Raw genomic sequence first — 16,102 nt, forward strand, 5'->3', positions numbered from 1 at the left:
ATAATAATATTTTTTCGTTAATTATGAAAATATCAAATTAGCCCGTAATCCTGAATCCTGATACATAAAGTTAGCCTATTAATTTAACACAGGTACGACTGTACTCAGTGTTGCACTATCAAATGCAATTGACGCGCCTCTATGCCAGGGTTTTTATGTTCCTGGTCAGGCTATACCTAAGTACAATAAAATACAAAGTCAGATTATGTATAGATCGATTCATCTATGAAGTCGCGCCCCACCATTCTCCCGCTAATGTTTGAGTGTTATCGGTACACGCTAAATTATCCATGTGCGTGAATGATTGTACATGCACACTACAATAATGACGCTCGGATTGCTCGGATCAAACTGCCCACCACCCCGCGCTTCTCTCGACCAAAAATTGGTGGGGCGCGTCTTCGTGGATGAAACAATTCGTTCTTACCCTACAGAAGGTACTGCGGCGTGTGTCATCGATGGTGTAGTGGTGCGGGAGACGAGGCTCTAACAACAACTGTCGCAGACACAGCCACAGCTGCGCCTCGCTGCGGTGCATCTGCGACAGGTCCTCGGCAGAAGGCTTCGACCAGCGGCCGTCTAGCAAGAAACAATGATGAATGGGTGCTCAATCTTTTCAGCAGAGCTTGCAATATTGAGCTAAAGAGCTAGTCTTTCTCGGATGCTTACGTTATTACAGAGTAAATACAAATGAGTAGGTCATCTTCATAGAAACGCACCGAGCGCGGTTTGTATGTGAGCGCGCCAATATACGTATGCGGCGCGCACGCACACACTGACAAAATTCGGCGCAACCACGACTGGCTCCCCGCTAATCCCCGCTAAATTTTGTCAGTGTGTGCGTGCGCGCCGCATACGTGTTTGCGCGCTCACATACAAACCGCGCCCGTGCGTTTCTATGAAGATGACCTACTCATTTGTATTTACTCTGGTTATTAGTATGACTTTTAACGAAATTAGTTACTTTAACCAGTCGCCCACTAAAGTAATAGGCAAGTGATGTGTTATTTATCTACTATTAAAGCAAAAAAAAAAAACAGTCAACTATGTGCGAAATACTTTTCGGAAAGGGGTCCCTTGATTACTCCAACCCCCTCATGAATACTAGGCAACTTATTTAAATATTCGACTCAGAATCCACATTTTTTTCAATGTCACCGTCACAGCACTGTAGGTAATAGTAAACGGTCGGACTCTACTTGGGGTCATTAGGTAAAAACCGGTAACAGCTTTGAAAAAATTCTCATTAAAAGATGATGGAACAAATTAATGATTTGGAAGGGGCAAATGTCTATCATATTAGCTGATAATGTATAAAAAATACGGATGAAAATCTGCTGCTCGCCGCTGTCGTTGGAGCGCGTCCACGGGCGCAGCGATATCAGGTGAGCCAGCAGCGACGGCACATCGTGGGTCTTGTATAGGTCGGTCGCCATCGACGCACCCACCCCCACAGATTCCATATGCTCTGCTATGTAGCTGGGGAAAAGAAAAAATATCAATATGTGAGGTTGCTCGGGAGGCTGGATACTCGCGGTGTATTAAACGACTAAGTATAAACACATCATCATCATCACTTAAACACGTCTACTCTAAATAATGTAGCCTTCTATTGGTGAAAGAATTAGTTCCTACCAGTAGGTAGGTTAATACGGGCGTATTGAGGTTCTAAAGGCGCCATAAGTAGGCGCCTTTAGAACCTCAATACGCCCGTATTAACAAACGGTGCTTGCTTAAGTTAAGCATCAAATCGACCGCACAGCGTTGAATAGAGCTCTGTGATTGGTTCGTGTGTTACCCTGTAGTAATGTTTGTGAATACGGGCGATAGAATCATGATTAGAACACTTAGACATTTAACACAATGCAATCTAGTCTTAGATAAGTAATCAAGTGAATATTACATACCGTACAATAGTTATGCATCTCATGCTAATATCAAACTGCAGATCACGTTTCTGCCTTTCCAGCTCCTGGTCCGGTGTCTCTTTTTCTATATCATTGGCTGACCGTGGCTTCAAGTAGTTGTCACTAGAAAGAGAAGAAAAATAAATGAGAAAATACTCGTGATTCTTACAAAAAAACATACAGTCGAATTGAGAACATCAAGGGTTATCAGGGGGGGGGGGGGACCCTCACCTGAAGCCGCGCGGGTGCTATTAGTGTCATAAGTAGGTATATAAATTTTGTATTTGTAAGATTTTCTGGAGTGGGGCACGGCACTAGATCATTTTGGGATTGGCCGAGCTCCCATAGCATGATTAAGAACCTGCTCCTTTTTTAAATCGGTTATAAAGAGCAACTAAGTAAGTCAACTTACTTTATCAGAGCCAGGAGAGTAGTCAACTGCTCGATTGCATAGTGCAGCAAGTCTACCATCACCTCGCTTACGCACTGAGCTCCGTCTTCATGGAACAGCACAGTTTCCAGAAGACCCACTGCTACAGCCTCATGATACAGCTGAAAAAGACATTTTGTAAACCTTTTAAATTGCTTCATTCGTTTCAGCCAAATGACGTTCATTACTGGGCAAAGGCCTCCCCAAGTATTGCCACAACAACCGGCGCTGCCCGCATGCAGGTACTTACACCATATTATTATATCGTCGGTCTACTTAGTGGGAGGTTTGTCCACTCTACGTCTTCCGGCCCGTGGTCAACACTCGAGAACTTGTTTGCCCCAACGGCTATCAGCTCTAAGATGTGTTACAAATACTTACCACTACGTAAATGCCAAAAGTATGTTGTGGAGACAGCTCCAGTTTCAAAATTTGAGGGTATACCTTCAGACGCCATACTTGGATGCATATGGCTTCGCGGACTAGTACAGGTAACTGTAATTTTAAATAAACTATTTTAAGTAATTCGTCTATTTACCTACAAAAACACGTCATAACTTAAAAAAACACCTTAATATTTTTTTAATAAAATTTTACCTAAAATAGGTAATAAATAGTTACCTTCCCACAAGATATAAGCAACTCCTTAGTAAACTCCTCTTGCATTGACTGCGCCTCTAGTACAGTTTGTTGGTTGATTTTCTGAAGCCTTATGTGCCAGTCTATCCAGCTACAAACATATTTAAAATTAAGAACCTAAAATTAAGGATTAAAAGAAATAATTAATTATGGATTTCTTTCCGAGGAAGATAGAACCTTGACCAAACACTGCAATTTTGCGATTAGTACAGTGCCATCTAGTGGTGAGTAGACTAACTTTTGAATTTTTTTTATAAACTTTTCTACATTAATTTGAATTATTATAGTCAGATTATTTCTTTGTTTGGTTTGTTATATTTGGAATAAAAAATAATCTGATAGGAAGTGGATGAGCCCATGAGGCAATTCAAATTCTTACGCTTGATTTCCAATACTTTCTATACGCGCTGGTTCCATGCTTTCCACAAACATGTCAACTTCTCCTATTTCTAGCGCTCTTAATTGGGGATCTTTATCAACCATTTTCTTAGATTTTTCTTTAACAATTCTCGTTTATTTTTATTAATAAAAATTATCCAGTAACTGTAGTAACGTTTGATTTGATCAATATGTTTTCCGGTCATAGATACGTCATGTCAAGAAAATCAAAAATAAATTTTATTGTTTTCTAAAGTTTGACACTTTGTGAACACGACCTCAGCCTCACACGTTCCTTGAATATTTTTGATCAGTTTTTGCAATATTTTTGTGCATCTTCACAAACAATTTTAGAAAATAAATAATACGGCTGGCTACAATTTAAGTTTCTGAACTGTTCTGTGGTGTTGCCAGAAATAAAATAATAGAAATATGGCGGTCAGCGGAAGTCAATTTTCTGTCTTTCTTTTGATAACTTGACACACGTGCCGCGTGGAGTTTTGCCCCGCAGGTTGATAATTATTTTGTATTTTGTAGTAAAACTGGTGTAATTTAGTTTGTAAGAAATCAAGGAGTCCTTTTACAGTGTCAGTATACGTTAAATAATAGTGGAATACAGTGAAAAAGTGAAAAGATTGTACATTGTTGGATGACATGCCGCCTCTTGGTTGATGTCTTGATTTTACAGCATTTCTCCTTTATTTTGCCTTCTGCGATCCAATTATATGCTAATTCGTGACTTTTTACACTCGTTATGTTCATTAGTGTCCACGAAGTTAATTTGTGTTGTTACCAAAATCTAACCTCCAATGTTTCATGCCATGCACAATGAGTGTTTCTACGGCCTGTTGCTGGCCTGAGCTAGTCATTCTAGATTATTATACAGATGAAACGTAAATTTAAAGTGGATACTATCTAATAAGTTAAAAGTCGTTTCATCAACTTCCTTCTGGCTAACCTCACACATTCATAATTCCTCACCATTTAGACCTATTTTATACCTTATCCTCAACTAGACTAGGCAGGGACCTAGTTAAAAATAATACCTAGGTTTTTATAACTATTTTCTAACACTGCCAGCAATAGAAAATCTCAAACTTGTTTGTATTCCAGATTGTTTTTTTATTGACACAATATTCTTCAAATTTATCCATCATGTTCATATGATTTAAAAGTATTAAGTGGACTAGCTGTTATAATAAGCTACACAATGAGTTTTATCCTTAGCCTAAACATAGGGTAAAGTTCCTGATTTTCAGCAGCGTTCGTTGAGATAAAATTATTTTGTGTTGCAGCACGATGGTTGCGACTACAGAGAAGAAGGTAGCGGCAGAGAAGAAGCCCGTGAAGGGCAAGGAGGACAGCAAGAAGCTGCCCGCCGTCCCAGAGTCAGTGCTCAAGCACCGCAAACGGAGAGAACATCTCCGCACTCGCCGCCTCCAAGTACGTATTCTTATTTGACTTTTTGGAAAATAGTGGCACTACACATCAAGACAACAAGGAAATTATAGTCTGGAAACTTATTAAAACTTAAAATCTTCTATTCTTTTTTTCCTATAAGATTTGTTAATTTGGTATTTTCTGCTGGCAAGCATTTTCTACTGTTTACATTGACATTGGCGAAATCATGGTCTTTAAAACCAAGTCATTGCCAAAATAAAAGAAGAAGAAGAAAGCATTTTCTATTAGGGCATCATGTTATTTTGCCTTTGCCTATCATTAAATTCTGCTTTTGATAGTAAGAATAGTCTAAACGTCTATTGTGACTTTAACACGTTGGACGCCACGCGGCTTACCGGTGAGTTTTCCATTGTGTCTAGCGTCTCGGCGTTCAATGACTTAAATTGCTCCAGGAGAGATAATTTTTGGGATTTTGTGTCTTGATGTGGCTGTGCAATAGGCTCATTTCTTGTTTAAATACCTTGTTAGCATTCAATTTGAAAAGGATATTGTCGTACCAAGGCATTTCCAGCAATAAATGCTCTTGCTACTTTAATTTTGGTATAGCAATTTGTTGTTGAATGATGAAAAATCACACTGACCTACATGATGGTTTACTCTTTATACCTGACCTGTCTAATCAACTTTAATAATAGTTTTGTGTAGAAATTGTTGTTATAATGTGTTTTTTTTATATTAGGTCACACTCAAGAGGCGTACAGCGGCCATCAAGAAGAAGAAGGAAATCTTCAAGAGGGCTGAACAGTATGTTAAGGAATACCGCATCAAGGAACGCGATGAGATTAGGCTAGCAAGACAGGTGAGTCAGCATTCCAATGATTATTGGCAACTAGTGGTGACTGAGTTTTTTCCAGCAGTTTTTTCTCAGCACTTGCCATATGTTTGTCTCGAAGCGCTGGTAGGGCCCAAAAGATAAGGAGACATGTAAAGTGCCCCATAAGGGCTACCTTTTTTTTATTTATTATATTTTGACGTTCATAAGTGCCACTTTTGGTCTAAATTGAATAAAATGTTTTTGATTTTGATTACTCTTATCACCAACCCTTTTTGGCTACACTAGTTGTAATATTTTCTTTTGATTCTGTATTTTTCAGTTTTCTCTCAAATATAAATCAATTTGTCATTAATGTTTTTATAGTGCAAGAAAAATAATGTTGTCTAGCAAATAAATTGGCCAAAAAACCATTCATAGGCTTGCAGAAGCTCCAATGCATATAAACATACTTTGCACATGATTTTGGTTACTATACATAACATAATACAGACTAATAAAACATTTCTTTTTTTTTATCTTGAAAACTAGAAGAAGAAACATGATTGTTATAGTTCCAAAATACTGGACTGTCCTGTCGATGACATTGACAGTGGGGCGCCACCGTCAATACCGGATCGCTGGTTCAGAGATTTTTGCCATGTTGGAAACCATATAGTTGAACGATGGTAGCGCCCCCCTGTCATTGAGTTTGGTGGGACAGTTCAGCGTGGGTCATCTATATTTAATAATATTTATTTGCAGGCACGCAACCGTGGCAACTACTATGTTCCTGGTGAAGCTAAACTGGCCTTTGTCATCCGTATTCGTGGTATCAACCAGGTGTCACCCAAGGTAATTTGCCATTTTCATTATTTTTATTAACAATAACTGCATAATATTTCGCTACTGGTCCCCCAAATATGGGCATGTCTCAAGCAGATATGTATGAAACATCTGCAATATTGTGCATTCATGTTATTAGAATTAATAATAATAATATTAGGCCCGTGCATTCCCTCGAAACCGGCGAAAAGCTGAGGCACAAAAGTGTACACCGACAATAATAATAATAATAATAAGATTTATTTATTCCTGATTAATAGATATTAATTCCTGAAGAGTTCTTTGTCAAAAAAATATTCTGTCAAAGTACATTTTATTGTTAGCATACAGGGTGGAAACGATAAGTGATCTCACTCGATTATTTCTAAACTATACAAGATATCAAAAAACTAGTTACTGATCCTGAAAGTGCTTCATGAGCTCTATCAAACGGTACCAATAATAGGTTGAAGAATAAACTGGATCTAGCCGAAAATTCAATGTTTCCTGCTTCCATACATTTGGTACAGCCTCATAATATTAAAAACTACAAAAGACATCGTAAAACTGGTTACTGATTCTAAAAGTGCTTCACGAGTTCTATCCAACAGTATTAATATTAAGTTCCAGAATAAACTTGATCTATCTAAAAAATCAATGTTTCCATCTTCCATACATTTAGTACTATCACAGATATGGCACTCATCTCTTGATAAATTATAGCAAATAAAGCCTAAAACTAATGTTTTCCATAAATAATTTTAAATAACTAATATTGAGTGGTTGGCATACATTTAGTATGGAAGCTGGAAACATTGAATTTTCGGATAGATCCCGTTTATTCTGTAACCTGTTATTGGTACCATTTGAAAGAGCTCGTGAAGCACTTTCAGGATCAGTAACCAGTTTTTCGATATCTGGTATAGTTTAGAAATAATCGAGTGAGATCACTTATCGTTTCCACCCTGTATACTTATGATTTAAAAACGTTGAGACTCGAGTTTCTCTATTTTAGTATCTATTCATTCATTCAAATTCTATTTCATGTTCTAAATGATGATCCCAAATTAAAGGCATAGTTCATCTGATAAAGATGCTGTTAACTTTCTAATCTGACGTCATACTCACAAATATAAAAAAATCTTATGCTTATCAAACCCATTAACATTCTTGTTCTCCGTACCAGGTCCGCAAAGTCCTGCAGCTCTTCAGACTGCGTCAGATCAACAACGGTGTGTTCGTCAGACTGAACAAAGCTACCGTCAACATGCTGCGTATCGCTGAGCCTTACATCACCTGGGGATACCCCAACCTGAAGAGTGTACGTGAGGTCAGTATAATTTCCTTACTAATGTAGGAATAGGAAAGTAACTACATATCAGTTTTGTATTACTTTTTCATAGTTTCCATTCTAATGTTGTAAGTTGGAAAGTAATTCTGTCAAGTCTTTATCTGTTCCTGTAACCACTAAATTATTTTTTATGAATTTTGAATCTTGAAAACATGTTACTTTTTGTCTAAAGACAAAGATCGTCTATCAGAAAGATGGTTTCATGTTTCCTACCATATGAAGACAGAAGTGTGTGTTGAAAAATAAACAATTAGAAAATGGTACCTTTATTGAAGTAAGAAAATGCACTGATAGACCTAAAAAACCTAAAGACAATACGATAAAATCAAAAGGATTCCTTTTAAAAAAAAGAGAAGGTGGTCCACCAATCAGTGCCTGTAGGGCTACTCCCAAATGCTACTTACGTAGTTTCGGGTCTATTTGTCACTGTCGTTTATGTAGTACACGTAGGCATATTGTTTTGCGTGAGAGGGATAGTAACATTCGAAACTGGAGTTTTTAGGGCGCAGGCGCAGACCACCGACTTTTAATTGGCCGATAGTTGGGCCCGATTTTAATTTGTATGAAGTGAAGAAATGGCCTATATCAAATCGGTGTAGTGTGCGCACTTTCATACATGCCCATACTGATTAATCCTTCAAGCTCCGCGAATCTAGACACAATAGATAATCAATTGTTATGACATTAATTAATGCCGTCTGGGACTCAATCGGTTAACAGACTGCAAGTCGATGAGCATTTTTAACCTTGTAATTGATGTTCCCAGCTGGTGTACAAGCGTGGTTTCGCGAAGGTGAAGGGCCAGCGCGTTCCCATCACGTCCAACACCACCATCGAGGAGAAGCTCGGCAAGAACAACATCATCTGCGTGGAGGACCTCATCCACGAGATCTTCACCGTCGGAGACAAGTTCAAGGTGGGTGTTCCAAAGTATACACTATTGGGGAAATGATTAGATTGTATACACCACTAAATTTTAATCACCGAAAAAAAAATTCTGGGTAATGAGTTATTGATACTGATCCCATTTGTGCAAAAAAAAGTAAAATAAAGTGACTCAAAATATCCTCCTAAAATTGGTAATTTATTGACACACACGTCGCTAGCACTATTTACGTACGATAATGTAACACTTATTAGAATTCAAAATGGTCTAAGTTAGCTAAGTATGTAATAACAACACTGGAAACGTGGTCGAGGCGTGAGCGAGACAGACAGATCGATGCAACGTGCGAGCGCGTACGACTACTCTAGCGAGCAGAGGAGTGACCCAGCTGTGACGCGTAAAATATGGACTAAAGAAAATTTAATAAAAAAATTAACTTTATGAAAAACATTTGTTTTTCTTTTGCTTTAAATTTTTCACACGTTTCTACATAATCTGTTAAAATTTTTTCGGTGATAAAAATTTAGTGGTGTATAGCATGGCAAGAATATACGCCTGAAGCGCACATCTGCTATAGATCGCGCAAGGAGAGTTGAGGCCATCAACAAAGGCAAAGATTTTTATCGTAATAGGCTGTTTTGCGTAGTCGGATTGACAAGTGCTTTTTGTCTCGCTTGCAGACATTTAACGAAACGACGCAGCTAGTGTATTGAATATTCAATGTTCATTTTATTTAACATTTGAGTACGTATTCGCCTCAACTTTGCAATTTAACGTCTCCAATACAGACGCGCTTACGGATAGAAGAAGCGCGTTTGTATTGGAGACGTTAAAAATTAGCGTATCTATAGCTTGACCGCCAATAAAAACCCAACCAGTGAAGGTCAAGTTAGATCTATTTTACAGTGGCGCCAACTGACTGACGAGCGCTAAACAAAACGTATATGTGAACGCAGAGATGTGTATTGAAATCGTGTCTCTATCCCGTGTGCTACTCTAGTTATTCAAAAATAAACTCTAAAACGTCATTTTGTCAACAGTACGCGAGCAATTTCCTGTGGCCCTTCAAACTGAACAACCCCACTGGAGGCTGGCGCAAGAAGACCATTCACTACGTCGATGGCGGAGACTTCGGTAACCGCGAGGACAAGATCAATGACCTGCTGAGAAGGATGGTCTAAAATAAATAGATTTAAATTTATTTACGACTTTCATTTACTACCTAGCTGTTTATTATCCTAACCCTTTTCAGAATTTATATCCATGTGTTAACCTAGAGCAGACCACCGATTTTTTGTTGACCGATACTTGGGATACCGACCGATAGTTGGGACGCGCTGTTATGTAATCAGTATGGATGTTACGGTCAGTGATAAATGTGAAAATTATGAATAATCGCCGGTTATTATGAATAATTACCGCATGATTTGGTAAATGTGATTAATATGAGGTCATTTATGTGTGTATAAAACTAAATAGGCGGCTTAGGGGTGGCCCAAGGGCCACCCCCGCCGCACCTTAACCTATTTTTCACTTTAAATCAAAACATTATGTTATAGGCATCATGGAAAAGTAATATTATGCAAGAAACATTCCAAACTCATTATGCCAAATTATATTAATATATGATATCAAAACGTTCAAAAGTTTAGCTGTACACGAGCACGTACACAAGATGTTGTACTATTTTATGAAATTTGTTAGTACTAAGGTTGAATTATTAAATAATCACTGTTAAATGTGATTAATTTATCACTTTTACCGCGACTGTCGGTAATTATTCATAATAACCGGTTATTATTAATAATTTTCAATTTATCACATTAACCGTAACATGGACATTAATGAAAGTGCGCACATTACACCGATTTGGTATCGGCCAATTCTTCATACAAATTAGAATCGGACCTATCATACAAATTACTATCGGCCAACTAAAAATCGGTGGTCTGCGCCTAGGCTTAAGCTTCGGCCAAACCAACGTGTGTAGTTCGCGTCGGCGATCACTGTGCGTGCATAAATGACCAATGACAGGACAGAGGTCATTTCATCATTGACTGAAAGAGTATGATGATGAGATGATGGATGGCCAGGTTAATTCGTGTGGTGTGAGGGTCCGTTTCACTATTCCCACCGTTGCAACTCCTCTGTAGCCAGGATCTACAGCTTTTACCACCGCCAATAAAAACCCAACCAATGAAGAAGGTCAAGTCTGTTCTGGGAGAAAGTTAACTGTCATCAGACCCGCAATGAAATTAATCAGAACATAGGAGTTCAAAATGTGAGGGCCCATTTGATAAAACTAAAACTGTGCTTACAATGTATGTGTAGGTGAAGCGATCTCGATTCTCGATCTGTAACAGCCCAACAGTGAAGGGGTGGGATTAGTCGGGTCGGGGAACGCGGGTTCGAACCCGACTCCCGCTGGACTATTGTGTGTGGTGCACACACCCGTAACACAATAATTAGGTATTTAGTGCTAATTTATGCAATATAAACTATTAAGTATATTTTTTTCTAAAAAAAATAATGAACTTTGGGCTACAGTTCCATGTAAGAATTTCAATTATCATTCGCTCTGATCAAATAGTAATCCTTTACGAGACAAGTAGACAACATGACCGAAAAATAACTAAGCCTAGCCTAAGTGTGTGGCCCACTGTACGGACGACAGCACATCAAAACACTGGGGATCTTAATTAGTTGTAAGCCTAGGCGCAGACCACCAACTGTTAGTTGGCCGATAACAAATTGGTGTTATGTGCGCACTTTCATACATCTCCATACTGATTACGAGGGCGGCACTGAAAATTTCGGGAATCAAGGAAGTGAAACAACATTACTATTTAAAAATGTATTTATTGCTTTTTAAAGTATTCTCCGCGAAATTTGACACATTTTTCCATACACGAAACCAATTATCCCCTCAAGCGACCTGCGGCGGGAAGGCGCTACTGCGTGAAGTGCCCCCCACTTCCCGCGGGAAAAAAAAAAAAAAATTCCCGTTGCGCATTTTCCCTAAAATAGCTTATCATTATTACCGTTACATACTATCGAGTCACATTTTTGGAATCTGGATAAAATTACCCGTCTTTTGGTGTAACTTTTAAGGCTAACAAATATATATTTTAGGTACAACACTTACTTGAAAAAAAAGATTCGTCAATTTTTGTCACTTTTTGTGATTGCACTTGATTCACCTTCAAAATTAGAAGCAATGTTATATATTAACACTTATTTCCAAAGTTAATCACATTATACACGTTTTTTATAAAGAAAAACACACTTCCAAAGCATCTAAACGATAAAAAACATCCATCTTTTTCACTACCCAGACGGGCACCGCGGATCGCGTCATCTTCAAACACAGACTGAGAAAAATTTGGTTGAAAAGCAACCATAGTGCCTAGAAAATATAGCTATCACATTCATACTTAAGCATTATTACTTTCGAGCGAAAGAAACAGAACTATATTTTTTAAATGACAAGGTCCCGAACTTGGACAAGTGATTTGCGCTTTAACTCATTTTCGAACACCCAAACTCGTGACTGGTTTTTTGTTTCGGGTTCGTACGCATATATCCAGGATTCGTCACCTGATACGATGTTGTATACAGCATTTGAGGATCCTGCATGTAATCTTCCGAGAGTTCTGACGCATTAAGTAACGCGAGCCGCTTTTTGCTCTTCACAGAGCGAATGCGGCATCCATCGGGAAAACAACTTTTTTACACCTAATTGTTCATGCAAGATTATTTGTATTTGACTCATGCCAATGTCTAAAGTTGCCTGAATTTCGCGGTATGTCACATGTCGATCTTCTTCAATCAGCTTACGCACAGCATCAACGTTTTATTGGGTGACTGCAGTTTTTGGACGACCTTGACGGGGACCATCACTGAGCTTGACACGTCCACGTTGAAATTCAGCAAACCAGCGATAAATTGTGGTTATGGATGGGGCTTCATTACCAAATGCAGAAATCATCCGGTCAACACACGGTTTTTGTGTTAAACCACTCCGAAAGTCATAATAAATCATCGCTCTTGAATTTTCTCGAGTCAATTCCATTTTCTCAGCGACTAAACAAGTTTCACAAGACCTTGTGATAAGACCGAGAATTTTTTTTAAAATAAATAAATGGTATTCGATGCTTAAAACCAAGGAGTTTGCAATTAAAAATATTTTAATATGATAGGAACAGTGGAAATATACCATTCCCGATACTTTTAGTGCAGCCCTCGTAACAGCCCGACCCAACTATCGATCGCTCAACTAAATGTTGGTGTTTTGCGCCTAGGCTAATAGAGGTGATTATGCAGCAAAAATGTGTACCTACTTTGATGTGCTGTTGCCTGTACATCATTTAATGGTAATGGTAAAATAAAGAATGCGATATACGAGGTACATAATGACAAAAATTATATTGATCACAGCCTCTCTCTCTTACACTAAGATCACATTTCCTTACTAAATAACTATTAAATTGTGATAAAAATTCATTAAATTGGAAGAGCACCTATAATATTTTTTTCAAATTCATCAGCAACTGGTTGAAAGTCCTTGAAATGTGGCTTGTTCTGTATACAGCTCTTGATCTTCTTGAGTACTTTCTGTAAAATAAAATAAAAACGAATAAATATAGGTATTAGAAATATTTATAAATTAAATAATAATAAGAAAGTAGACATGTAAACTCTGATTATGTATTTTACTGTTAGTGGTCTAAGTTTTAAAACTAGACATTACATTAAATTGTGTGCTTTCTAGAAAGTTAATAATTCATATAATAGGCATAATTTTAATCGATTAAGTTTTAAATGATTTCATTAAATTGCTACAACTATACATACCTCAGCTTCATAATACAGTGCGTGTTTTACAAACTCCTGACCAGGCCCAGAGTTTTTGAAATCATCGTAAATAATCTTTGAAAATAAGCTTCTTATATCGTGTGCTACGGTCATATTCCCACATGAGAACTTTAAAAGTGGCTTTGAAAAATCATCGCTCACGATTTCTACAGCAACGCTATTGCTGCCTACTTCAAATGTAATAGGGCTATTTGATTTCAAGAATTCTTCTGATGAGTAATTCTGTACTATTTGTTCGGCTCTCATTTTAGTCAAATAGCTCAGATGGTCAGCATTTTTCTTCAACAATTCAGCAAAGTTGTTGGGCAGTTTTAGGTATATGGAGAATTTGGGTACGCTATCCAACTTCATAAGGTTAGTGACTTTCACCATTTCTTGATAGTAATCTTGAGTGAAATTCCAGGCTAATTTCTCAATGTTCGTCTCTCTTTTAGGTGGATAATCCGTATTTGGTACAGCAGATTGTATGAAATGCTCTGAGGTAAGTACTACGCGTCTCCTGTAAAGCGTGACCCACAGTTTTTGCTTCTCTTCAAAAGCTCCGGGCACACTTGTAACCAATTCCATATTCACATCCATTTCTGATATGTTCTCATCTTGAATAGTTACCGGCATCAGAACCTTCAACTTTTTGAATGTATCTGTAACTTTCATGCTTGTTGTTTTCAGTAATTTACCGTCCATTGATAGAGATATATGGATTTTGACGTCATTTAATACATTCGATAGTATGTTGTTGAACATGTGCTGAAGTGTGGTAGTGGACAGGTTGATCAGAATGAAAAATGTATCTGGAAGCGAGTACTTATACAGTTCTTCTGTTGCCATCAGACCAGGATGCTCATGTATCACATCCTGATAGTATTCATACACTGTAATGGTGTGGTGAATAATATTATCCATAATATCTTGTCTATTTGATAAAGAAAAGGCAGTCACGAAGTTGCCTTCCTCATTTATTTTTTTAGTCAGTGTATTGTTTTTCTCCAATTCCTCAATAATTTTATATAAATACTCGGAGTTGTTCAATAACTTCTCAGCTGCACAATACTCGTCGGTTGTGATTGGCTTAATATAAGAGGACTCGTCGTCAATAGGAAAGATGTATATTAAATTCGTGAATGTGGTGCAAATTATTTGGTCACCGAATTTTATGAAATCCTTAACATCTTTGACAAAGAATTGGAAGAATGATATATTTTCTGTAAATGTGTTGTCTGTTTTCCACATAGATTTAGCATCTGTGTACAAGACTGTGTCTTTCAGGGTAAGAAATTTATACAGGGCCGAGTTTAAATGCACCAATTCTGGCTTGTTTGAAACATTTCTTAGATTCAGTCGCACTAATGTGCCAATGTTGAGCCCAATCAATATAAAAAGATTGTTTATTTCAGTTATTTCTATGTTACATATTTCAGATGGGCATGTGTACAATTTCACCAAGTTGACAGCTTCGTCAGGCATTTTGGGGCTAAATAAGCAGCCGTAAACTGACAACTTATCAAAAGACATGATAATTAAGCTATAGTCATTAACGATATAATTACTGTTGACATCAAATATTTTTTTTACATAATCAAATTCAGTTTCTGATAATTTGTGTATTGCTATAATGCACTTATCCTGTATGGCAGTCGGTAATGGCCACCGGCCAGAGTGTAGCAACGCAATCTTCTTCTCTAAAGTAAACTCGGAGTTAATTTTGTTAAGGCACAAAGAGTACAGGTCATTTTCACATTTGACACTCAAGATACTTGATGAATGATCATCCTGGGTTTGAATACAAATCATAATACCTTGCTCTTTCGGCTGGAAGCTGCTTTTGAACCGTTTTTGGGCAGGATTCTTGAATTTCATAGATGTTGTGTGAATATTGCCACTTTTGTCTAAACATATTAAATAATTGTTTGATAGTATCAGCTGCTGGATTTGAAACTCGGGCATGAACACCTTAGCAGTGCTCTCAAAGTTGAGGTCTTCGTAAACGAATATTTGGTATTTATTCCAAATAACGATCATGGAATTAGATGCATTGTAAACTATGTTTATGCTGTCAAATAACTGATGATCACACTTGTAACACCTCTTCAGAATTTCAGGCTCATCTTGAATATCCATTTTGATGCAAATCACAAGATTTTGAGATCGGTTACAGTTTTTTTTACAACTGCGACAAAAGCTGGCGGTGAGCTGGTTTTTTCTTCAATTCAAACTTTGTTGACATTTCAAACAAAGCTTCAAAAAATACCACATGACTGTCAAGCAGACATTTTGTTTTATTGTTTTACGTGGCAATGAAATATGAAATTAACTAGCTTTACCATAATATTTTTTTATGATAAATGGGATACTTGTTTTTATAAATGATCTGACTTTCAGTTTTCACAATTAAATAACATTTTCAGATAGTGTACAACATACTCTGTAGTTTGTGGCCAGACAAAATATCGTCGTATCATTTTTAGAAGCGCCATCTAGCGGGGAGTAGTCTCACTATAAGCGCGCAAAGCTTTATTTCAAAGCTTTTGGCAGATGGCGCTAGCATAAACATTTGAATTTTTGATGTGAAATTTATTACAATGGAAAAGTTTAACCTGTA

General features: G+C 37.5%; 3 protein-coding genes across 4 annotated transcripts; 1 reads left to right on the top strand and 2 right to left on the bottom strand.

Annotated features, from left to right (window-relative positions):
* Positions 1-427: 427 nt before the first annotated feature.
* LOC114354201 (zinc finger MYND domain-containing protein 10 homolog) lies at positions 428-3,510 on the bottom strand (the record flags this gene model as incomplete). The annotated part of the gene is made up of 7 exons (XM_028306472.1): positions 3,356-3,510; positions 2,959-3,067; positions 2,719-2,832; positions 2,320-2,459; positions 1,908-2,030; positions 1,325-1,479; positions 428-579 (listed from the first exon to the last, which is right to left on the bottom strand). Coding segments are annotated over exons 1-7 (897 nt in total), but the record flags the coding sequence as incomplete, so codon positions are not given.
* A 250-nt stretch (positions 3,511-3,760) lies between these two features.
* Positions 3,761-9,829, top strand: RpL7 (ribosomal protein L7). 2 transcript variants are annotated; one of them, XM_028306464.1, is made up of 7 exons: positions 3,761-3,865; positions 4,650-4,797; positions 5,495-5,614; positions 6,332-6,421; positions 7,578-7,721; positions 8,509-8,658; positions 9,669-9,829. In XM_028306464.1, exons 2-7 carry the CDS (start codon positions 4,654-4,656, stop codon positions 9,807-9,809), a joined length of 789 nt encoding a protein of 262 aa, XP_028162265.1. In that variant the 5' UTR covers positions 3,761-3,865; positions 4,650-4,653; the 3' UTR covers positions 9,810-9,829. The 2 variants fall into 2 exon arrangements, with proteins under 2 accessions (XP_028162265.1, XP_028162266.1); XM_028306465.1 differs by lacking the exon at positions 3,761-3,865 and adding an exon at positions 3,920-3,941.
* Positions 9,830-13,027: 3,198 nt separating this feature from the next.
* LOC114354202 (uncharacterized) lies at positions 13,028-15,857 on the bottom strand. Its single transcript, XM_028306473.1, has 2 exons — positions 13,483-15,857; positions 13,028-13,242 (listed from the first exon to the last, which is right to left on the bottom strand). The coding sequence occupies exons 1-2, from the start codon at positions 15,619-15,621 to the stop codon at positions 13,132-13,134; spliced, it is 2,250 nt and encodes a 749-aa protein (XP_028162274.1). The 5' UTR covers positions 15,622-15,857; the 3' UTR covers positions 13,028-13,131.
* Between the last annotated feature and the right edge of the window lie 245 nt (positions 15,858-16,102).

Source organism: Ostrinia furnacalis, unplaced genomic scaffold (genome assembly GCF_004193835.3).
Source record: "Ostrinia furnacalis isolate ACB-3 unplaced genomic scaffold, ASM419383v2 OfSCF1955, whole genome shotgun sequence".
Classification (NCBI taxonomy): domain Eukaryota; kingdom Metazoa; phylum Arthropoda; class Insecta; order Lepidoptera; family Crambidae; genus Ostrinia; species Ostrinia furnacalis.